The sequence below is a fragment of the Taudactylus pleione genome, unplaced genomic scaffold (assembly GCF_031769625.1).
Source record: "Taudactylus pleione unplaced genomic scaffold, aTauple2 ptg000066l, whole genome shotgun sequence".
NCBI lineage: Eukaryota > Metazoa > Chordata > Amphibia > Anura > Myobatrachidae > Taudactylus > Taudactylus pleione.
The window spans coordinates 35777019-35800933 of record NW_028284468.1 but is presented as its reverse complement, the minus strand read 5'-3'; the positions used below and the strand labels follow the sequence as shown (position 1 = coordinate 35800933).

Below are 23915 nucleotides of genomic sequence, written 5' to 3'. Positions count from 1 at the left end.
ATTCCGATATCCAAAATACCCCTCGTCCCAAGCATTTTGGATATGGGAGACTCAACCTGTATAGGAAAAATTGTGAATGTGGTAGATCATATTTAGTTTTGAAGTTCCTGGTAAAAATCGAGTCGCCCTCCAGGGTCAAATACGTCCTTAATTGGTGCTGTCCCTTTCTGTTTCCAGGTAGTATAGTGAGAAATGGAAGAGGCTGGATTACCCCATGGTGACATAAAATTGGTAAATGTGGGGTCTGATCCTAATTTCTTGTGTATAGCCAGTCAAGCCTTATAGGTATCATGATATAGTAAATTATGAAAAATGTCAGTATTTTAGAGCGAAGCAGGTACATGGCTGCAACTGGAGAGTAAGGGTGGAACAAGTCTTGTTCTATCAGAGGGTCACTAAAATGTGCGAGGCCTAAGCACCAGTCCGATCTATATCAGAATGCTAAATCTGGGAGTCCTAAACCTCCTTTAGCCTTTGGTAATATAAGTATATTTCTTGCAGTTCTAGGTCTTTTCCATAGAAAAGATTGAAAAAGTCTTGTACACATTTTAGTATCTGAAGAGGAAAGATAAATAGGTAACATTTGCAAAGGAAAACGCTAATTTCGGAAAGAGCACACGTAATAACCGCAATACGACCTACAAGTGATAGGGGTAGGGACATCCACTGTTTGGACAAACAAGCAATTTTTTAAGAACTAAGGGAAAATGTGAAAATAGAGGATATAACAGGGCATTGATACAACAGGTGAGAGTAACTACCTCGGATTTTTGAAGATTAATTTTATACCCTGCAAACAGACTGAATCGTTGGATCTCTTGTCAAAATTGCTGGCAGAGAAACATTTGGCCTAGATATAAATACAAGCATATCGTCCGCAAATAGGGACAGTTTTAGATGAACGTTCCCGATATGCACAACGGTCTATATAGAGAATTCTTCATCAAAGAGATTGCTAAAGGTTTCAGTACTAAAGTGAATAATAAGGGCGACCGTTGGACCTCCCTGTCGGGTAGCTCTATGAATGTGGATTGGGGAAGACCTGACTTTATTAGAAATTAGTCTAGAAGATGCAGATGCCATTGACTTCTGATGCTTCTTCTGAAGTCCGTTTGAGTAACGCTCATGCATGGCCTTTATAGGCTCTTGTACGCACAGCATGGAAAGCATTAGATTTAGGTGCTGCCTTATGTCACGCATACACAACTGGGCTGTGCATGATTGTCCACATATTGCACCTGCATTATGCTGATGTAATGGACAGGGGCCCAGATTGCCACAGTGGTCTGTTACCACGAGATCTCTTTGGAGACTGAAATATAGATGCATTGTACCACTATGCCATCCTGTGTCACTGCGATAACCCTAGAGATAACACAAGTTGATAAATCTACCCCATAGTTATAACTGTCCTGATGCACACATCATCTGTATATACTCCTGCATCGCGTGCACAGAGATAAATGTGTATGTTTGCCTGCATGCATAGATGAGCACATCTTAAGGTGATCTTATGCTACTTGTCATCCTCATCAGTGCGCACTAGCATCAGCCTATGCTTGGAGCAGAAGATACATCTGAAAACAGGCATATCCATGCTTAAATCCGTCTCTGCGTAGCCCGCGGTTCCACTGTTACGCCCTCACTGAATTTTGCCAGAGCGCTGTGCAACACGGGAGCCTATATTCTGTGTGTGACTGCGGGTGTATCGGCATGCGAAACGCTACATTAGTGTCAGCGGCTGTGACACTGTAATGTAGCGTTCGCATGCAGATACACCGCCGTCACACACAGAATATAGATAGGCATGCCGCATATCATGTTAGTCAGCAGAATACGCTTGTGTATCCTTTTTGAATAAGAAGCATTTGAAGGTAAAAAGTAGCAGGAAATGACGCGCTGCATGGCTCGGCTAGAAGGGCTGTTTAACGCGCAAGGAAGTAAGATTTATGTCTTCAACTCTGCCTTCAGTATTGTGCCCCTATAGATCCATACGTTATGCATAAATTATGTTTGATTTTGTGCAACACTGACTGCTGCACTGTAAGAAGGAATTAAAGGTTGAATCACTAGCTGATTTATCTTGTGTTGCACCAGCATTTCCTGTCTTTTGTGCTTTTATTAGGTCACAGCAAGATTATTATTATTTTAAATGCCAGGCTCCCTTTTGCCATAAAAAACGACAAGTAGAAAATGTCAATGGCAGTAGTCAGCAGGTGGCTGTTAAACTCCAATTTGTTTTTCTCCCTCTGAAGCTCAGGACATGACGTTCTCATTTGAAAAATAATCACCAGGTGTTAGCCGCAGGGGTGCATTGAAGAAACCTCTTTTTTAAAGATACAATTTCTTCCTCTGCTGGTACAGCTATAGAACAGTTTCACAGGTATTGTAGTTTCATTGACCACCACCAGAGGGTAGTAATTCCCTGGTCTGGCAGACATCCCAATGCCTGTGGTAGCTTCCGCTCCATCTAATTTTTAAGCTCTTTACTGAAATAACTGACTGGTCTGTCTACTTGCTGGTCCACTCAGAACAGGTGGGATTCATCCTGGGTTGCCAAGCTACGGACGACTTTTTAAAGTTGATAAATGTTCTTCAAGTGACCACTTCTTGAGTACATTCAGCACAAGTGACAGCCAAGGATGATATTTGATTTGTACTTGTTGGGTTTACATAAAAATGATTAAACACGCTCTACAATAATCCCACTCCTGCAGTCCTAAACAATGGCTTTGTTTCAAACTGACAGAGATGCTCAATCTCCCTTTAATAATCACATATGTGATAGAAAATGAAGCTACGTTATACACCGATGTTGGTCTTTTTATTTTCTCTGTAAAACCACATTATGGACCTCATTCAGACCCGCTCGCAAGCGGGTTGATGCTTAGGCCCTGCGCACGCGCAGCTGCCGCACTGTGCGTGCACAAGCCCCGGAGCGAGAGAAATTCTCTTGCTCCGGAGCTCACTGCAAAAGGGGCGGCTGTCAATGGTGATCGACAGCTTGTCCCGTTTTGTAGGCTTTCACAAATGGAGGCGTTCCTTAAGGAACGCCTGCCATTTTGTGGGCGGCCGCACTGACATCAGCAATGATGTCAGTGGGGAGCTTCCTGCTTGATCAGAGCAGGAAGCTCCCTGGGGCTTGCGGTTGCCGAGACCCAACCTTAGGGTCTCGTCGCAAGCCCCCTCATGACCATCGCGACCATTAACCTGGTCGGTCGCTAAAGCTGTGGGTGGTAACCCACAGCTTAGCTAGCGACCAGGAGGCCGCACTTCAAAACCTAAGTGGCCGCCCACACTCAGAGAGACCTCTCGCATTTTGCGAGCTCCTCTGAATGAGGGCCTATATCTTTGTTTAACCTTGTCTGTGTGAGATGCTCTTTCTGAGAGATCTTGAATATCTCTGAAAAAGAGATTTTAGACCTTTTTAATAAGTCCTAGCGTGTGAAGATTACTGTTATCTTCAAATATCACTGGCAAAGCCATGAGCTTAAATACCTTGTGATTTTTTTTTTTTTATCGATATTAGGCAAACTATTCGGCACTTTGAGCAGGGTGACAGCGGCTCTTCACAGCTGGAAGTCGCTCTTGACGACATGGGTTGGATGCCAATGCAACAAAAACTATTAGCCTTTCAAGATTTTGATTTAATAGGTTTTAAAAAGCTTTCCGTTTGACAAACTTGATCTGCATGGCCAGACTGGTAATTTGCAAAGGAGCTATGATTTTAAGATTTAAAAGTGTGTTTTTTTAGCTAGGCATTCATCTAATAGAGCTTTGGCTGGGATTTGGGTAGCTGTTTAATGTGAACTCTTTTCGATTTACTTTTACCATTTGGATTCTGCCAAAGGCACCCAACAATTAAATTTTTGATGTTTTGGAACTTGCAATATTTCACTTCCCTCATTCGCAATGGACTATATCAATTTGTATCAATCCTGGTTTTCCCCTGGGAATGGATCCTTGCTATTTCTTCTTTGCAGCAATTCACAATAAGTTTTAAATCACAAATTCAGGACTTTATCCATATTTGCAATTAAAACACTTGTATTATAGATATATCAAAGGTTCTGTACATTGGAACACAGTGTTAGTAGGCCTCTGGTAAAGGCCTGCTGTCTGCCATATACTGAGATTATTCCTATAGTCTGACATAGACTCCAAGTACCCATCAAATAGAGCGTAAGCGGGACATGGGGTCAGCATATAATCTTTCAAAGGTAATCCGATCCATAAAGCTACAAAATTAGATGTCTAAGCTCATTGAACTCATGATTTGTGCACAAATTAGTACCCTGTCTCACGTTAGGAGGGAATGTCCAAAGATGACTCGATGTACTCTACAGTTCACATACTCATACTCAGGATTACCAAAATCCACATGCCATATGCTTTGTCATTCTCACTCCTGCCCGAGCGTTTTCCCTGACACACCCAGGCATATTCAAAAATTATTGTAACACATTTCAATCTCAGCAATGTGTCCACTTGTTGCAGTAACACAAAAAAATCTGATCCACCCTCTGTATTTGAGAGAATAAAGGCCCCCATACACGGTGCAATTCAAAGTTGGTAAGATGTGTTGTACGATTGCCCTTGAAATTCTTCATAAGATGTGGTCAAATGGTGTACGATTGATCGTTACACTTCTATGCATCTTATCCTATGATCGTATCACATTGTACTCAAAAGATCGTAGATCTCTCTGCAAAACCATCTGATCTGCAATCCAACTTAAGGACGGCAGTGACGCGCATCGGGTGCAGAACACACAAAATACACCTGTTTTCATAAGATTGGTCTGTACAACCTGTTGAAACTGTCCATATCGGGTAAAAAAAAAAATCTTACCGTGTATGGGCACCTTTTAATATATTCCCTAAGACCCGAGAGCCTCAATATCGATATAGAACTAAATGCCTTTTTATGAAATTTTAATTCTGATTGCATAAAAATTCTTTAACCTATATTTCATTATTCAATATTTAACCTTTGTTGTTTTTTTTTTTAATTATAACCGCCATCCTGTATTTTCAACATTTAACATATATAACCCTACATAATCTGAATATATATATATATATATATATATATATATATATATACTAATTTATATATATATATATATATATATATACTAATTTATATAGAAATAGTCTCTAATATTTATTTGCAATGCTGAGCACTTTTTAGTAGCACACGCATGTGCTTGCCGCCTTTTTTTTTTTTTTTACCTAAGATCTGTAGAGGCCTTCCTCTTTTAACATAGGCCCTCATTCAGAGCCGCTCGCTAGCGGCAGTACGCTCGTTCCGAGCGATGTTCGCACATCTGCGCATGCGTACGGTTTTTAGTACGCATGCGCGAACCAGTCAGTGCGGCCGAAAATCGTTTGTACGCTATATAGCGAATGCCTGCTATTTTGAGTGACAGAATGAGGCGTATGTGGGTGGTAACAGGGGAAGGTGCTTGAAAACGGGGAAGTGGAATTCGAACGCAGGCGTGCTTAAAGGTCAAAATGGGCGTTTTAGGGAGTGCATAATTAATACAGCAGCGTCATTGACCACGTCACTTGGTTTTTTTTAACTCAGAACTGCTCGCAAAATAGCGGTTGAAAAAACCAAACACAAGAATAGCGAGCAGTTCATACGCTGTACGATGTACTCGATTAATCTAATAAATAGCGGACATGACGTATGGTGCGAGCGGCCAGGGGGCGTTTTTATCAAATAAACGAGCGTATGTTTTGCTCGCTCGTTCAGACTTAGAGGTGTGAACAGACTGCAATGTGCGAACGGATCATTTGAATAGCCACCCCTTGTTTTTGAACGAACGACCGCAAATAGCGAACGGCTCTGAATGAGGGCCTATGTTTTTAAATAAAGTTTTTTCAAAACACTGCCTATAATTATGGACCCCCAAGCAGAAATTAGTATCCTTGACACAGAGCATGCCAGCACAAAATGCGTTTGATACTGGGATACCAAACATCTGCTGAAAGCTGAAGTGTCACTTCGCACCACTTCCGACGCTCCGGACAAGCTCCGGTGGGAGAAGAAGCATGCCGAGCCTCGGCAACATTGAGGACATGACCGCTGCCAGGAGACCAGGCATTAGTAGGGACAGTTGGTTAGAGACTCCCTGTGTCTCCAACATCAAGCTGAAGTCACCACTCTCCACGGCATTACTCGCCGCCCAATCCCACCACTTATGCCTAAAGAAATATAAACATTGTATGTTTTATTTTTTGTATTACATAAAATTGTAATAAACTTTGTGTTTCAGCATTGCATATACTTCAAATACAAGCGCTCCTTACACACTTACTGATATACCGTTTACAGTGCCTTGCAACAGTATTCACCCCCTTTTGGCGTTTTACCTTTTTTGTTACATTACAACCTGTATATTTTTATTTTTTTCATCTGAATTTTATGTGATGGATCTGCACAAAATAGTCTTATTTCGTGAAGTGAAATGAGAAAAATATATTTTAAAAAAGAATCTTTATAAATTTCTGAAAATTGGCATGTGCATATGTAATCACCTCCTTTGCTATGAAGCCCCTCAAAAGTTCTGGTGCAACCAGTTACCTTCAGAAGTCACATAATTAGTGAAATGAAGTCCACCTGTATGAAATCTAAGTGTCACGTGATCTGTCGGTATAAACACACCTTTTCTGAAAGGGCCCAGAGGCTGCAACACCATTAAGCAAGAGGCATCACACCATGAAGACCAAGGAGCTCTCCAAACAAGTCAGGGATAAGGTTGTTGAGAAGTACAATTCTGGGTTGGGTTATTTAAAAAAAAATAAAAAAATCCAAATCTTTGATGATCCCCCAGAGCACCATCAAATCCATCATCATCAAATGGAAAGAACATGGTACCACAACAAACCTGCCAAGAGAGGGCCGCCCACCAAAACTCACAGACCGGGCAAGGAGTGCATTAATCAGAGAGGCAGCACAGAGACCAAAGGTAATCCTGAAGGAGCTGCAGAATTCCACAGCAGAGGCTGGTGTATCTGTGCATGTGACCACAATAAGCTGTACACTCCATAGAGCTGGGCTTTACGGAAGAGTGGCCAGAAAAAAGCCATTACTTAATGATGAAAATAAGAAGACACGATTTGAGTTTGCCAAAAGACATGTGGCGACTCCCCAAATGTATGGAGGAAGGTGCTCTGGTCAGATGAGACTAAAATGTAACTTTTCGGCCACCAAGGAAAACGCTATGTTTGGCGCAAACCCAACACATCCCATCACCCCAAGAACACCATCCCCACAGTGAAACATGGTGGTGGCAGCATCATGCTGTGGGGATGATCTTCAGCAGCAGGGACTGGGAAACTGATTCAAGTCGAGGGAAAAATGGATAGTGCTAAATACAGGGATATTCTTGAGCAAAACCGGTTTCAGTCTGCCTGTGATATGAGACTGGGACGGAGGTTCACCTTCCAGCAGGACAATGACCCGAAGCATACTGCTAAAGCAACACTCGAGTGGTTTAAGGGGAAACATTTAAATGTGTTGGAATGGCCTAGTCAAAGCCCAGATCTCAATCCAATTGAGTCAGACTTGAAGATTGCTGTTCACAAGCGGAAACCATCCAATATGAAGAAGCTGGAGCAGTTTTGCCTTGAGGAATGGGCAAAAATCGTTGGGGCAAGATGTGGCAAGATCATAGACACTTGTCTAAAGCGACTTGCAGCTGTAATTGCCACAAAAGGTGGCTCGACAAACTACTGACTTTATGGGGGTGAATAGTTATGCACGCTGAAGTTTTCTGTTATGTTGTCCTAAATGTTGTTGGATTCACAATATATAAAAAAAAAACAACAACTTCAAAGTTGTAGGCATGTTCTGTGAATGAAATTATGCACACCTTCAAACAATCCATTTTAATTCCAGGTTGTGAGGCAACAAGACATGAAAAATGCAAAGGGGGGTGAATACTTTTGCAAGGCACTGTAAATGAAACAGCTATTAGACTTAGGACGGAACACATGCTCACTTACCTAGTATTGTACTATTGGACTGTCTGCAGAATCTAGCCACTTGATCAGCTACGGATTCCACTTATTTAAGGAACTGTTCTCCCAGATTGAATGACCCGACCTTATTCCCACAGAATTCTGACGTCAATACTGACTAGGGGGTCTATTCAGCAATAGTGGCGATGTTTCCCAGAGTATTAACGGGCAACATCGTCACGATTTTTTTAGCAATTATAAATATTTATGGCTCCTATTCAGCATTGTTTTGAGCAAGGACAGCGGTTGCGGTAACACGCTGCCCCTGCGATGTTACAGAAGGCATTGGTTTCTGTTTATGAAAACAATACCTTCTGCTACTGCGCATGCTCAGTCATGCGCTTCCGAACAGTCTGTCCAAAGTGATTGACGTATACACAGGCTTTATATTAGCCTGTATACATGTATATTTATGTGCTTTTATATTTAACCTTTATATATAAATGTTAAATATAATCGCACAGAAATATACAGGGTAATATAAATCCTGTGTACGCATGTCAATCAATTTCGGCAGGTTTAACAGGCTCTAGAGTGACTTACCTGTCCGCGGTCATCGCAAAGCAGGGACGGAGACTGGGCGGTGTCACAGGATGCTGCAGGGACTTATGGGGAAAATTTCCCTCTGCAGTTTTCGGGGAACTTATGTTATTTCTTTATATAACACCATTCTGAGATGGCATTATATAAAGGATTTATCGAGTAATTTAATGCTTTTTGCTTTTCTGAATAGCAAAAAGCGATAAAGCACTGTAGAGATCATTGGCTGATCCATACAGTGCAGTACTCTGCGAGATGGGCATTAATGGAGAAAATAATTGCTTCATCTTCTCCATTATCCCATTGCTGAATAGGGGATTTACATAAAAAATGCGGAAATTACCTTGTGCCGGTAACGACCGGTGCCTCTCTGCCCCTTTAACTTTACAATACTCTGGACATTATTTTAATGGACGGAAAAAAGGAACAAATTGTTTCAATTCCTTTTAATATTTCCTAATATTATTGCCAATACTTATTGTGTCTTATATGTGAAATATTTTATTTATTTGCTGGTACCCATGCACCATTGTTGTTTTATTAAAATTTTAATTCAATACATTCTTTACTATTTTATTTGGTACAATCATTATGAGCACTGACTGACAGAGCGCATTTTTTTTTCTATTGTTTTAAGCTGTCCAAAGGCCCCCATACATGAGCAATCTGAAAACCCCAATTGAACAATTTTGAAGATTGTTTGCCCGATTTTAGAATTTCCCAATCTAGCAATCTGCGCCCATATATTACAGGTCTTTTCAAGTGACAGTCTGCAAATCTGCTGATCATATCCATACACTAGCAATCTACAGCCCCTACTGATCGGTGAAATCCAACATGTTGGACAATCTGATTTACCAATTCCAATCACTTTTTGGTTGCAATCTGTGAAGCCCATATGCTGCAGATTTTTATTAGATGAGCGGGTTCGAATTTCAGAGATCCGAGCCCACCCGAATTTAGCAGATCCGAGTCGGATCCAAGCCGGCTCGGATGTTCCTTCCTTACTGGGATCTCTCAAATCGAGGCAAAACCATAGAGTTGAAATCTTGCGGTTCGTGAGCTTTCATCTTTATGATCAATGTAGTATATAAGGGACCACGCGACGGACGCCATTTCACTCCGGATGTGGAGACTGAACAGGGAGTGTGGGTAGTGTAGGGCTGGGAGAGGTGCTGGTGCTGTCTGCTGTGTCCTGGGCTGGTGACTGCTGATCCATTCTGGGCTGGTGCTTTGCTGTCTTCTGTGTCCATCTGGGCTGGTGCTGTGTCCATCTGGGCCCAAGTTCTGGACTCAAAAAAAAAAAAAAGAAATCTAAGTGTCTTTTATATGCTTCTGTGCGTGTGTGTTAGGCTTAACCGCAGTACCGCACAAGATCCAGCCAGCAACGCAAGTTGCAACCTAGTGCTGCCCGACTCCAGTCGTGATCAATCTGTGATCTGGGCCCAAGTGCTGAAGCTGAAAAAAAAAATAAGAATACATTTTTTTTTCTAATAATTGTCTGCGTGTGAGGCTTAGCCGCACAAGATCTAGCAAGTGGGCAACGCAACCTAGTGCTGCCCGACTCCAGTCGTCAATCTGTGCTCTGGGCCCAAGTTCTGGACCCGAACACCCCATCCCCAAAAAAGTGTCTTTAGTCTATTTATTTTCTGTGCGTGTTAGGCTTGGCTGCACAAGATTCAGCAACGCAACCTAGTGCTGCTCTGTGCTCTTGGCCCAAGTTCAGGACCCGAAAAAAAAGTCTCTATATATTTTTTTTTGTTTGTGTGCGCACGACTGCACGTGTGTTATTTTGTAACCGCACCTTGGCTACACTATTGGTGCTTGTGACACTGCTTCAAGACCGCAGAAAATATGGAGGGCTGTCACATGACAGGAGAGCAAGGCCAATCACCACATGTTGTAGCTGCCGCCAGCAGTCATCATGATAATGCAAGGCTGTCAACTTCCTTGTCCTCTATGAAGGCACATGCCTTCAATCCTCAAGGGTATCCCAACCATCATCTTTGCGCAGTCCTCAACTCTTTTAATAATTATATCGCTCAGTTTTGAGCCAGCAAGCTGGATGGAACCTTTTGGCTCTTTAACTAGATGAAAAAAATCAATATTGTGAGCTGTGAGGTAACCAAAATTGATTGGAAATGAGTCGAAATAAATGTTATTGAGGTTAATACTGTAGGAACAAAAAAAGGCCAATTTTATGTGATTTTAGCTGTTTTTTTTTTTTGTAGAAAAAAAATCCAGATCCAAAACCAAAACGCCAAGGAAAAAAAAACCAAAACCAGATTCAGATCCAAAACCAGGGGAGATCCAGATCCAAAACTAAAACACGAGGGTCTCTAATTTTTATACACAATCATCTGCAAATTGCAGAACTGCAACAAACGATTGCTGATGTATGGGGGCCTTCAGTCTGCAGAGTCTAAATTAGAACAGCTGCTGAAGCCAGCCCATCAATGCTTTTATGGATATATAGGAATAGCCAGCGCCTACTGGCTTTTATCTTATTTGTTGATTTCTATTCCCTGCACAAAGCCTAGTGTTAGAACCACATGCGCACACTGGGCCTGATTCAGAGCCGGACGCTATTTGCGCTCGCTCGTTCAGAAAAAGGGGCCGGCTATTTAAATTGAGCGCTCGCTCTTTGCGGTCTGTTGACGCCTCTATGTCTGAGTGAGCGAACGAAACGTACTCGCTATTTTGTAAAGACGCCCCCTGGCCGCTCGCATCCTACGTCATCTCCGCTATTTATTAGATTAATCGAGTACATCGAAAGACGTCTGAACTGCTCGCAGTGCTTGTGGTAGGATTTTCCTACCGCAATCATGCGAACAGTTCAGGCTAAGAGACTACCAAGTGACATGGCCGATGATGCTGCTTTGTTAATTATGCACACCCTTAAAACGCCCGTTTTGACCGTTTGGCACACCTGCGTTCGGATCTCCACTCCCCGTTTTCAAGCACCTTCCCCTGTTACCACCCACAAACGCCTCATCCTGTCACTCAAATTAGCAGGCACTCGCTATTTTGCGAGCGCTCGATTTCCGACCGCACTGACTGGTTGGCGCATGCACATTACGACCCATACGCATGCGCAGATGTGCGAACATCGCTCAGAGCGAACGAGCGGCCGTTTACGAGCGGCTCTGAATCAGGCCCACTGTCTAGGATTTCAGCCAGACTACTCTTAACGGCATTAGAAATCCCTACTGACTGTGTAAGCATATAGAATGTAATCAACAGCATTTATTTATTTTTTGTAGGACTGGTAAGAAAGGTAATTTTGTTCTCTTGTCTCTAACATTTTTCTAGCCATATTAACAATCTGGCAACATATGTAGAGTCAATATTTGGCTTTAAAAAGAATAAATAAATAAATTGGCTGTCCCCTATTTCATTAAAAAGGGAGCACAGTTTTCTTAAATGTGCCACTGGCTTAAATTACAATCATTAGACAACGATCCCAAATTTTACCACTGTCTTCCTTTTTATAAGGACTGCCTTCAAAGATTTGGCATAGATAGTTTACGGCCTGGATTTTTCTCTTTCCCTTAATTCAATCCTGAATAGTTCTTGGCACCAAAATTTATGTTCTCTTCTTGGGTGTGATATAATGGATCGACAGGCAGTAGGTCGACACCAGATGGTCGACAGGCAGTAGGTTAACATTTTTTTATTTTTCATTTAATCCTTACCCTCTCCCTAGTCCGTAACTGTCACCTCTGGAAGCCTAACCCTCCCCCAAGTGCTTTAACCCTAACCATTACCTTAAAAATAAACATGTTGACCATTTTTGTGTCAACCTTTTAACCCTATCGACCTTCTGCACTGCTGACCATTTGTCAGTTGATATGTTGCCTGTTGACCATCCAGTGTAAACCTATTGACTATCGATCTTCCACCCAGTTACCCGATCATCACCAATCCTCCACACACTGGGCCTCCCTCATTTCCCTCAGTTGTCCGTTGTCCTGGTGGCGTTAAGACCTTATAAGCGCAACAGCTGTCTTATGAGGCCCATACACTGTGCGATTTTTTTATTTTTTTTTTTGCACGATTTCGATCAATCGTAATGATCAATTGTGCACATCGTGTGTATTTTCTGTGTGCTTACGATGCCGATGCGCGTCTCTGCAGTCGTATAGTTGGATCATAGATCTTACTACAAAACTGAGATCTACGATTTTGAGTACAATGTGTAATACACTTCTATGCATCGTATTGGAAGATCGTAACGATCAATCGTACACCATTTGACCACATTAGCTGAAGAATTTCAAGGGAAGAATTTCAAGGGCAATCGTACTACACATCTTACCAGCTTTGAATCGCACCATGTATGGGGCCTTTTAGGGTTAATTACAGAAGTTAGATATAACATAGTGAAAATGATGAACAAATGATTTCTATTAGCATAGTTAGAAGAAGGAATGCATGAACAGAAATGTATCTAAAGCAAGGTTAATGTAATTTGACCTTTGTTCTCAGAAAACCAATTATGTTTTTATCAATCTTTATGTTGTGCTGTTTATCAGTAATGAGTTTGTAAAATACATTTAACATTTCATTTGTGTTCTTTATAGACTGTTTTTCTTCTCATAATATATCTGTAATTGTTGTGCTGGCTAGTTTTTATTACGTGCTGTGCATCAGTTTGTATTATAAATAAAGTCAGTGTTAAGGGCATACAAACCACTGCTGTGGGGAGAGCCATCTTCAGTGTGTCAGATTGCTCTATAATAAATATATTGCTTTAAGTAAATAAAAAATTTTTATTATTCAGCATAGTCTATTTCCATGACAGCTGGTAACAGGATTTGCCCTCTCCAATTCCTCCCTCATTGAGTCTGATGCCTCCCTGCACTTTGCAGATGGTAACTCTAATCTGGATAACCCTAGTGTTTAACTTGGAGAAACAACATCATTTTAACTAGTGTAATGCACTTCTGACCTAACCAACTCCTTAATGTTTTTTTTATTTCCTTTTTATAGCCGGTAATTAATAGTCAGTCAGACCTGCTTACTACAGCGATAAACCTTCTTTTCTCACATATACCAGATTTCTTCCCGTGGAACTTCCACTGTGATTTTTCTTTCTGTATCCATGCTGTCACAATGGAAAATGGGGAACAAAATAAAACCCTCCTGTTACCACATGGGCTAGTAATTTAACAGGAAAAGTGGATCTCCTTCCGTACTGAGAGTAGTCCCTTTCTCTGCAGACTGGAGAGTTATGCCACACGTCCACTTGCCGACTGTGAAATGAGAGCACGATTACGACATTGTAATCATGCAGTCATTTCACACTCTGTGATGTGCTTACACTGAACGTTCAGTGAAGGCACAGCAATCATCCCCGTACATGCTCAACCTGACGTTATCGTCAGGTTGACTAGCATATTCGGGCGATGATAGATGTCAAAAACGACCAGCGGGCACACGCAGCGCTGGTCGTTTTTTACTTTAAACTGCCCGATTTGCGGATGATTAACAAGCGATTGAACATTAACGATGTTATCGTTCAATCGGCCAGTTTAATCGCATAGTGGATACGCACCTTAAGTCAGCGGCCAATTCTACGATATGCAGGGTCCCAACTGAACCCCCACAAAATTTATTTAGAAGTAGTTTTATCTGGTCACAATCAATCCTAATATGCAGATGCTGGCATATTGATACTCCCATCCAGAACTATTTGTATATCTAATGTTCTTGTATATTTACTAAGAGATAAGAGTCTGGTTCATTGGCAAAGACGTATCTCCGCACTTACTACCCAAACTACTTCCCCCAGATGTTATCTTGCCCACTGCAGACCCTCCAACATGACCCCTTGTATCAGGTACAAAATACTCTGCTCCTGGACTTCCCTCTTGATTAATGATTGCAGTCACCTCTACCGAAACGGCCTTCTCAACAATAAACTAGTTCAACACAGGTGACTGCAATCATAAATCAAGAGGGAAGTCCAGTAGCAGAGCATTGTGTACCTGATAGAAGGGATCACATTGGAGGGTCTACCTCTAGTGCAGTAGGGAATTCCACCTGGGACTCATAAAATAATCTTGTATGTTTTCACCTCTGCCCTCCTGAAGGGATATGAATCTACTCCCTGTTTCTTCAGGTGATGCTCTGAGCGCGTCATAATTTGTTCATCTCTCAAAAATGGTATAGAGTAGAGAATGATCTAATTAATACTCGTGCACTTGGCTTTAGTCTTCTGTCTGATCAAGTTTTAGAATTTCTGACACCACATATCCTGTCAACACTGCAGATTATAAACCTTTTTAACTTTTTAGGAGAAATGTATCTAGTCTTGGAGAAGCAGGGGAAGGTAAGTGCACTGGTTCTCACTAAGAAGTGAAATTCATAGAAACCGGTATATCGCAAACATATAGTTATTAATAACATCATGTAATTGAATAATAAGGAGCAATTCTAACTCTAGCCGGGGATGCTCCCAAGAGTAATAACTATAGCCTGATGGCAACAAATAAAATAACTATTTTATGATGTACTCTTATGTATACTATATTAAAACTTTTAATTCACTGAAAAAGACTCGCAAGACAAACAAAAGTACATGTACACATGAAATCATTAATGAGAAACCGTATCCCAGGTATAGTAGAATTCAGTCTTATGTCAAGAGTTGAAGTCACAACCCCTCTATCTGAGTATGCATATAATACTGTATAGAGATTGATCTCAAAAGACCCGAGATTGTCCATAAACAATCCTAAGCATACAACCATGGGATATTTTATAGATGGCCTATATATCTGTTTCGATAGTGTAGATACTGTACCAGGAAAAGATATCCATAAAAAAAAGTTACAGTAGATGATTAGTGGTATCTTATTGTAACTCCGCTTTCAAACAGGTTAAAATTGACCACAGAATCCTAAAAATAATAGTATTCAGTCTTATATCAAGGGTTAAGGTCACTGCCCATTGACCAGACACATGATAAACCTATAAAATAGTGCAGAGATTGATCTCAAAAGACCATTCTGTTTGAAGCGTGTTTTGGACTGGCTTGTTTCATAGCTAGATTGTCAGGGAAGATAAACCATCCTCTATTTGGAGATTTCATACCTGATAATTGTTGTGGAAAACAGTTACCTGAGACCTTTTTGGAATGTTGAATGATCAGAGGTTGCATTATTAAAGACAAAATAAAGATGAATTCATCAGAGAGCAGTCGGACAGAAACCACATGCTGTTTAAAGTGGCTCCTCCCAAGTATAATAAAAAGCTAAATACATTTGAAATGCATATTACACAGCACCAGAGTTTCTTTATGGAAGATGTTTTCTAAAAGAGCCAAGGGCAAGCTGAGCAGGGAAATATTTTTGTTCAATGCATTCATCTCCTAGATTGTAAACCAAGGCAAGTGGAGCCTTTTCACCCCCTATTTTTATATATGATTTGTTATACAGTACCAGTTTGACGCTGCAGACTTTTCTGGCATCTTTCCAATAAGTGATGGTTGATGTAAACCAATTTCTGTGTTTGTTAACATAAGAAAAAGTGTCTGTTTGATTAACGCTAAATAAAAAGGCAAAGTAGGAGCTAGCATTAAATATTTGTATCTTACAGACATTTTATAACACACTCTTGGTTACAGTCTATAAAACGTGGTCGGTCATGTGCAGGCCCGCCATCAGAAATTGTGGAGCCCGGGACTGACATAATAGGCAGGAACCACCCCCCTTCCCCCCCCCCCCCACTCCGCCCCCCCCAACCCCACGGAGCAAGAACAGAGGTTCTCCCATCATGCTGAGCTCACAAAATGAAAGTATGGGGGGAATTTACGAAGAATAGAGTCTGATCAAGTTTTTTTTTTTCAACTCGATTAGCATCGCTGAAACTCTGGTGATTTGATGCTTCAGAAACTCACAAATTTACTAAGAAGTGAGTGTAGCTGAGAGTGAGTTGGCCGATGGTGAAGAAGATTGAGATGTCTCCCCCAAGTAGCAAGTTTAGATGAGATTACTCACCCGTGATTGCAGTGTTTTCTCTCTGCCAAACTCTCCCAAACAAGCAGCCTGCACATATCAGTGAGATATGTGAAGGCTGCTTGTGTTGTACCTGTAAAAAAAAAAAAAAAAAAAAAAAGGTTAAATGTAAATAAAAAATTACATAGGGTTCCCCTCCCCTCTAAACAAAGCATAACCAGCCCCAGGCTGCTCAGCCAGTCCTAGTTACTAAAAATACAGGGAAAAAATTAATTTGGTCCCCCTGTATTTTAGGAACCAGCACCTGGCTGCTGAGCCTGTCCTGATTTTAAAAATAGGGGGAAAAATTGCGTAGGGGTCCCCTTATATTTAAAACCAGCACCAGACTCAATCCGGCTGGGGTGTAATGCCACAGCTAGGGGACCCCATCGCCAGGTCGCCCCAGCCAAAGCATTCACACCCCAAGCCGGTTAGCCCAAGCTGGGGTCTCGGGAGGTGGGAGACCCCAGCTTGGGCTAACCGGCTTGGGGTGTGAATAAAGGAGTCTCCCTCTTCCAAGCACCCCAGGCTTAGTCTGAAGGCTGGGGCTCTTCCACCGCACCCCTGGGCTGTGGGTACAGAGGTAATAGTATTGTTAAATATTATAAATCGATTGTTTTTTTTTTTTTACTGTGGAACTACAGGTGCCAGTGTGCCTGCCCTTTGACACTTGTGGGAACTCGTACCCCCGCTGTAAAATAAATAGTTAAATAACCACAACACTCCACACCATGTAAAGTATAACTTTATTACATATCCCTACCTACCCCATTCACACATACTTACCTGCTGCCCGTCGTCTGTCACATTCACTAGTAGAATCCAATAGGGGTACCTGAAAAAAAAAATGCTATGCTCACCTCTGTCCTTGCGTTGTTCTCCATAGAATCCCCGGACTTGGCAAAACAAAAAAGCGAGTGATCCGATTCGTACCAGACAAGGAAAAAAATGCTTAAACTCTCCAGAGAATGCTAACTTGACCAAACTCGAATCTTAGTAAATTTACCCCTAGGTGACAAATGCACTCAAATAATCTTCCTATATCTTCTGAGAGAAACTTGCACAGCCAGAAATAAAAAAAAAAACAAGGAGGCAACATAACTAACATAATTACATAACGTTGTGAAGGATTATCTTACAGCTAAATAAATATTCTAATCAATGGAAGAAAGTAACCAAAGAACAAAGCAGCCCTAGTCCCACTTCCCACATCTGCAACATGACAAGAAGAGTCAGATACTTACCTCCACATTCTGTTCTGACTGCCCCTCAGTCCAGTCCTCACACGTCGCGGCACACATGAATGATAAGTAGTGCTTTGGATGGCGATGAGGGAATGAAGGGACAGAGATCAAGACAGTGTAGGCAAGTATTGTAGCCCAACATAGTAACTGATCCAAATCTCTCCAGCTGCTCTAAAGAGTTATGATTATGTCCTCCTGAGTGGAGGAGGCTTATTACCACCATTAGCAGGATTGAAGGACTTGTGATCACTAAGAACGCCGCCTTACTAAACTAATTGTTGGCTCCTGCTATACCGCGGCTAATTGAGGACCACAGCAGTAATATCCAAACAGCTTTCCACAGCCGCCTTACCAACAGAGCCGGCGGGACCCCACAGTGGTAGCAAGGCGCAAGAAGACCGAGCATCAGTGCGGACAAATTTTTGCTTGTCCCGGGTGACAAAAATTCTAGATTCAGCCCTGCAGTTAGTGTGTCGTTTTTTAAGAACATGTTAATGCTGTAAGTAATAAACTACACAGACAGTGTTAATTGTTGGTTGATTTTATTTCCAGCGCAGTTTTCTTTTAATTTTTCTGGTGTTGTAGCCCAACATGTACATACTAAAGCTGGAAAAGCTAATGTTTACTTTTAAACAAATGGGCAATAAAAATAAAAGGTTTATAGTCTCTGTAAACACGTAGTTATAACAGCTAAACAAAATAGTTATTCTGCCTTTGATGTAAGACACCATAGATTCGGTATGATTTACCACCGGCCGCATGGTTCAAATCCCGGCAACGGCAGCCCGACACAGGTGGAAATTCCGAACGTCAGAAGGTGAGTATAAACTAACCTATTCTACCCTTTAACCCTCCCTTAGGGGTGCCTAACCCTAAACCCCCCCAAGTGCCTAACCTTAATCCCCCATCTAAGTGCTTAAACCTAACCTCCCCTTCCCCGCCGTCTAAACCTGTCGCCTGGGGGGGTGCCTAAGCCTGACCCTAACCTCCGGGGGGGGGGGGGGGTGCCTAACCCTATATCCCCTGGGGGGCCCTAAACCTAACTTCGATCGGGATGCCGGGCGCCGGTCTCCCAGCGTAGGTAAAATCTCGTAGCCTGTCATTTTAACCCTTGCCGGGATTTAGCAGTCGGGAAGCCGGCGGTCGGCATTGCGTCTGCCGGCTTACCGACTGTTTACCCATAGAACGTACTCTATGTAGAAGCAAACCTCTGAAAAATGTCAAAACTGATACAGTGTGTGCAGGGATGGTACACCAGCTGGCACTAATAGATTAAGTGTATCTTGAATCTAATAACCATCATGTTGGCTAATATTAGATCCCGGTTACGGAGTGCATGAAAGATCTTCCTGGTTATCATTGGCAGGGGATAGATTGTGACGTCAATGGATTTCTCTCTTACGAAGGTGAAACACAAAATTCAGCATACAATACTGTGAAAAGTGAATGAAATTGAATGCAATGATTTTGTTTCTTTTTTAAAGATGTGTTTTAACATGTTTTCCGCGTACTATTCATGTGTTGCAATGTTACATATATAATCTGTTATAACCATTTTGCAAAAGTCATATTTCCAGGTGGTAAAGTGTTTGCATGGTGATGAAAAGCTCAGTTTCAGCACATGTCTGGAATAAAAATACTGTACTATCCAGACAAATTGTATAACCAAATGTAACTTTACAAGGGTGTGGATTCTATTAAAGAGTGCATTGTGTTTCTGAACGAATACATATGTGAAATCCTTTTAACCACAAGGAAAGCTAGATAGGCATATGCTGCTAATAACCAGCAACCCTGTACCATATTTATCATCTACTAGCAATCGCTTACATTTCTTATATGGCTTTTCTTTCAGATTACATAGAAACAATCCGATTTGGGATCATCACTGATCGAAAACTTGCGAAAGAGGTCTCCCTCACCCATCCGGGAAGTGTTTACTTGCACCGAAATCTAAATTCCTCGCTAGTAAGTGCTTGATATAAAAATAAAAGGTTTATAGTGTCTGTAAACACGTAGTTACAACAGCTGAACAAAATAGTTATTCTGCCTTTGATGTAAGACACCATGAATGCACACGGGCCCTCTCCTCTCTTAAGAGGCCCCTGCATTTATCCCCTAGTGTGTGTTAGTGAATATAGCATGTAAGTTCACCAGAGCAGGGACTGTTGTGAATGATTACATATTTTCTCTTCGGGACTGTTTAATATGATTGGTGCTTTATAAATAAACAATATACCTTTATAATTTGTATAACAGTGCCTCCTCCAAAATCATTAAACCAGGATAACTTAAAATAATAGAAAATAATATAACACTATTTAGCATCCCAAGAAACCTTAGATGACTTTCACGAACTAGACAAAGAATGTGTTACAATAATGTCTCCCCTTCCTACAGACATTCTTTATCATCCTCCTCCATTGGTGGCGATCCCCTGCCTTGCCATGGAATTCTATAGAAATCACAGCCAGTTATACTGGGGTTATTTCAAGTTCTTTTTCTTTCAGAGTAAACTACAGTTTAGGAAAGTGTCACATGGGTGTTTTAGGGCACTGCGTCTTTCCAGATGGGTACAACTCTCTGAGCGTGAGAGCGCTATATCTGCTCCCGCCCGCCCGCCCCAGGAACCCTTACCGTTAGTGCCTAACCCTCCCCCCTTAGTACCTAACCCACTACCCAGTGGTGCCTAACCCTAACCCCCCACCCCCATGGTGTAAAACTATACTTACCTGCTGTACCATCATTCAGAGAGCCGCCGTCAGGATCCATACATCATCATCTCATACCATGTCTGGATTCTGGCGCCGGCCTTTAGACGTGGTTCGGGATTCAGGTGTCGGGATTTAGACGGCCGGCATCCCGAACGCCGGCAAATTAACTACATCCCGCCAGATTAGCATTCGAGGACTGCAGTAATGTCAAGACTGCTTGCAGAACGTTGTCCAGTATCTAATGCAGAAGATAAAAAAAGTTCATAAATATCTTCAGATTAAACTAAAGGTAATGAACCTGGAACTTGGCACACTGGACACTGTTCCATTTCCTTTTTATTTTTAAGTTTGGAGGAAGTAGCGGTCAGAAGTTTAATTGAGTTTTAGATCAGTGTAGGGAGGGATTGTGCAAAGGTACTATGTAAAATGTGAAAATACAATGTAAAGTACAGGGCCTCCAAATGTTTCCAGTTTATAAATAACCGTCCCCCAGTTACCGCTGGACATATTCTGATTTGATGCGTTAAGGTGAAGTGATGTTGGATAGAAAATAAACATTTTTACAATGAGTCATTTTATTTTATTTTCTCTCTTTGGGTGCCAGGTCTACCCAGACAAAGAAATGAACTTCACAGCTCCAAATATCTGCAAGTGGGCACTAGACAATCGCGAGACAGTACTGCACTGGCTGCGTCCTCACGGTGGCAAAAGTCTTCTACTGAATAATGAGCTGAAGAAAGGACCTGCTCTTCTCCTGTTCATACCCTTTAACCCATTAGCCGAAAAACAGCCACTACTGGACGAGGTTAGTTAATGCAAATTTAGAGCGGTTATTGATGAGGACAGATTACCAAAGATCTATTTGAGAAGCCCAAAAAAAAATAAATTGAATGTCTCTTCTACTTGATTGTTTATGTGCTTACTTCATACTAGAGAGGTTAGAAAATGATTTACTCTAGCTTATACAGTCTTGTGAGAAAAAAGTACACCTGATTTTACATATCTGAACATTATTGGCAATCATCTAGCCATCCATCCATCCATTCATCCATCCAGGAGCAGCCAATATGTCAGGCAGATTCTTATTAGCTGCTTCACCCAGGGCCAGCGCCGCGCTGGAGAAGCGCCGATGCTGCCTACTTCATTTTGCCAGGCGCCCACTGAGATTTTGTCACCAGCCGGTGCCCAAAAACTCCTTTCCTGCAGCCGGTGGCTGGAGCTCACTCCAGAGCTCCGCCTTCTGGCTCCCGGAGTGGTGAAGAGAGAGATGTCATGACATCTCTCCCATATTGCTCAGCGCGAGGACGGAGCAGTCGGATGGCGGCGGGTGTAGTAGTGGAGCTTCAGGTAAGTATTGTGTTGTGTCTTTATGTTTAAGGGGCACTACTACTGGGGGCACTGTATAAAGCACACTACTACTGGGGACTGAATCAGTCCGGTGGTTCAAATCCCGACGCCGGAAGACCAGAAGTGAAGATCCCGACTTGGTAAGTAAATTAACCCTAACCTCTGTGCCTAAACCTAACCCTCCAGGGGGGGGGTGCCTAACCCTAACCCTCCCTTCTCCTAGCCTAACTCCAACCCTACCGGGGGGTGCCTAACCCCAAGTGCCCCCTGGGAGCCCCTACCCTAAAGCCCCGCTGCCCGGCCTACCTTTGTTCGGTATGCTGGGCTCCCGGCGTAGGGATAATGATAGGCGTCAGGATTTCGACGCCTATCATTAGACCCCTGTCGGGATTTGACAGTCTGGAAGCCAGCGGTCGGCATTTCGACCATCGGCTTCCTGACTACATACCACTGGGGACATTAAGGTGCATATGGAATGGAATGTTCCCAGAGTGACGAGAAATGGTGGCGTGTTATGTTGACATGCCCGTTTTTCAGAGGCCATGCCCTTTGTGACGTGGCGACGCTCATTTTTTGGGGGGCCCTTTTTCATCTTGCCCTGAGCTCCACAGACCCTAGTTACGCCACTGCTCCCTACAGATTTTTGTAATTGGGACAGTGGGTTCTAAGTGGGACATGCTTGAAAAGGAGCATGGTCACGTTATGCAGGGGTGTGGCCATGCCTACTTTTTTCAAAGTGCTGGGTCATCCACAGCCGCCTTCTCCTCTCTCTATAATGCAACACAAACCTGCCTCTGATATGTGATTGAAGGGGACCCCATTAGCGGCACACATCTCCCAAGTGTCCTGATATCGGGACAAAAGTAGTAATCGGGGGGGACAGTCCCACCCAAATTGTTATATTTGGCAGGTATGATACTGGCTTACCACACTATATGACTTGTATATAACATGATGGGTGTACTTGTTTTAAGCCAAAACATACATTCTATGATTTAAATCATACTCCCAACGTTTGCAGGGTTTGTTTTTTTTATTAGGTTTTCTTTTCAGTAAATAAAAAAACCTAATACCCTCTATTTTAATAAGTGTGGAATTATAAGTAATATTTTATTATTTTGTAGATTACGAAAGTTGCCCTGAGTTACAATGGCTGCACCGAAAACTTCTCTAGCAAGCACATCCTTCAGGAGCAAGATTCTGGAGTACATCTGGATTCCCTATTAGTGAAGTCATCATCATTTATAGCAGAGGCTTCAAGGCCATTTCCTTGTTGTAACACTGTTATCCTTCCTCAGTGGCACCTTCTGTCCAGGGTTCAAAATGTCTGTGAGCTGTGCATTAATCAGACAAGGGAGATCACCCTGAGCAGATTACCTCACTGCAAGTTTCTGGACATCACAGCAGCCTTATATTCTTTCTACCTCAAAGAACAATTCTTCATGAACTTCATGTCTACTGTGAGAGAGTGCAGCAACTTTCTACATTTCTATAGTCCCTATTACTACTACACTGCATGTTGTCAGACCATTAGTAGAGGACTTGTTGCTTCCACTTCAAACCAGGAGAATGTGCCCTTTGCACGTTCTTCCCATGGGACTGTCCATAGTGGACAATCTCCTCCCCATATAGTGCCTCACATTGAGGAAAAGAGAGATGTAGCTTACAGCTATAATTTCATTAATGACCATATTGCTGGCCTCAGGTGCAGAACCAACAAGACCTTAAATATGTATCTCTTGGATTCCAATTTGTCCTGGTTGTATGCAGAGAGACTGGGAGCTTCTGGATCTGGACAGGAGAAGATGTTTGCTGCTATCATTGATTTGAAAGAAGAGGTCCATTATATCATAAACCAGAGCCAGCCTCTCGTCAGACCTACTTTAGGTATGGAGCATGTTTTATATATGTACATCTAGTAGTAGAAGGGTGCTCGGAATAAAATTCTGTAAGTAGAAGAGCTATTGCTGTCATTGAAATGGAGCCATTGTGTTTTGTGATCTATTGCAAATGCATAAGGAGCCTTAATTTGGTTTTATG

General features: G+C 42.1%; 1 protein-coding gene across 2 annotated transcripts in view; it reads left to right on the top strand.

The window, feature by feature from the left end:
• Nucleotides 1-23915, top strand: part of TXNDC11 (thioredoxin domain containing 11) — an 85935-nt gene that overhangs the window by 40224 nt on the left and 21796 nt on the right. For both annotated transcript variants that reach the window (XR_015877640.1, XM_088466775.1), the window contains exons 6-8: nt 19670-19782; nt 21133-21333; nt 23000-23762. Coding sequence is in view for 1 of the 2 variants with exons in the window: in XM_088466775.1 (XP_088322901.1) it covers nt 19670-19782; nt 21133-21333; nt 23000-23762 (1077 nt within the window). In the remaining variant the exon portion in view is untranslated. The remainder of the gene's footprint in view (nt 1-19669; nt 19783-21132; nt 21334-22999; nt 23763-23915) is intronic.